Source organism: Eimeria mitis, genomic scaffold (assembly GCF_000499745.2).
Source record: "Eimeria mitis Houghton genomic scaffold, Emh_scaff3021, whole genome shotgun sequence".
NCBI lineage: Eukaryota > Apicomplexa > Conoidasida > Eucoccidiorida > Eimeriidae > Eimeria > Eimeria mitis.
In genome coordinates this window covers 392-668 of record NW_013571367.1, presented here as the reverse complement: position 1 = coordinate 668, position 277 = coordinate 392, and the positions used below count along the sequence as shown (strand labels likewise).

At 61.7% G+C, this 277-nt stretch overlaps 1 protein-coding gene across 1 annotated transcript in view; it reads left to right on the top strand.

Annotated features, from left to right (window-relative positions):
• EMH_0061480 (uncharacterized protein) overlaps positions 1-216 on the top strand; it is a gene marked incomplete at both ends in the record, with an annotated part of 4,512 nt that extends 4,296 nt beyond the window's left edge. The window contains one exon of the mRNA XM_013497931.1: positions 82-216. Within this exon, the coding sequence (XP_013353385.1) occupies positions 82-216 (135 nt within the window). The remainder of the gene's footprint in view (positions 1-81) is intronic.
• Between the last annotated feature and the right edge of the window lie 61 nt (positions 217-277).

Sequence of the window (277 nt, the reverse complement as noted above, 5' to 3'; positions counted from 1 at the left end):
GTGGCAGTTGGGGACGCGACGCAGCAAAGGCTCTGTTGTGCAGAAGGGGGTTATCTCCTCGATTGCTGCTATGCGGAGCAGCAGCAGCAGCAGCAGCAGCAACAGCAGCAGCAGCAGCAGCAGCAGCAGCAGGTTGGTAGCCTGCGGCAGCCAGGCGGGGACCATTGGTCTCTACGACATCCGCAGCAGCAAACGCCCCCTCCTCCTAACCGATAGCTCTTACCTTCCTGGCGCTGTCTCGCAGGTTTGCTGCTGCTGCTGCTGCTGTTGCTGCTGC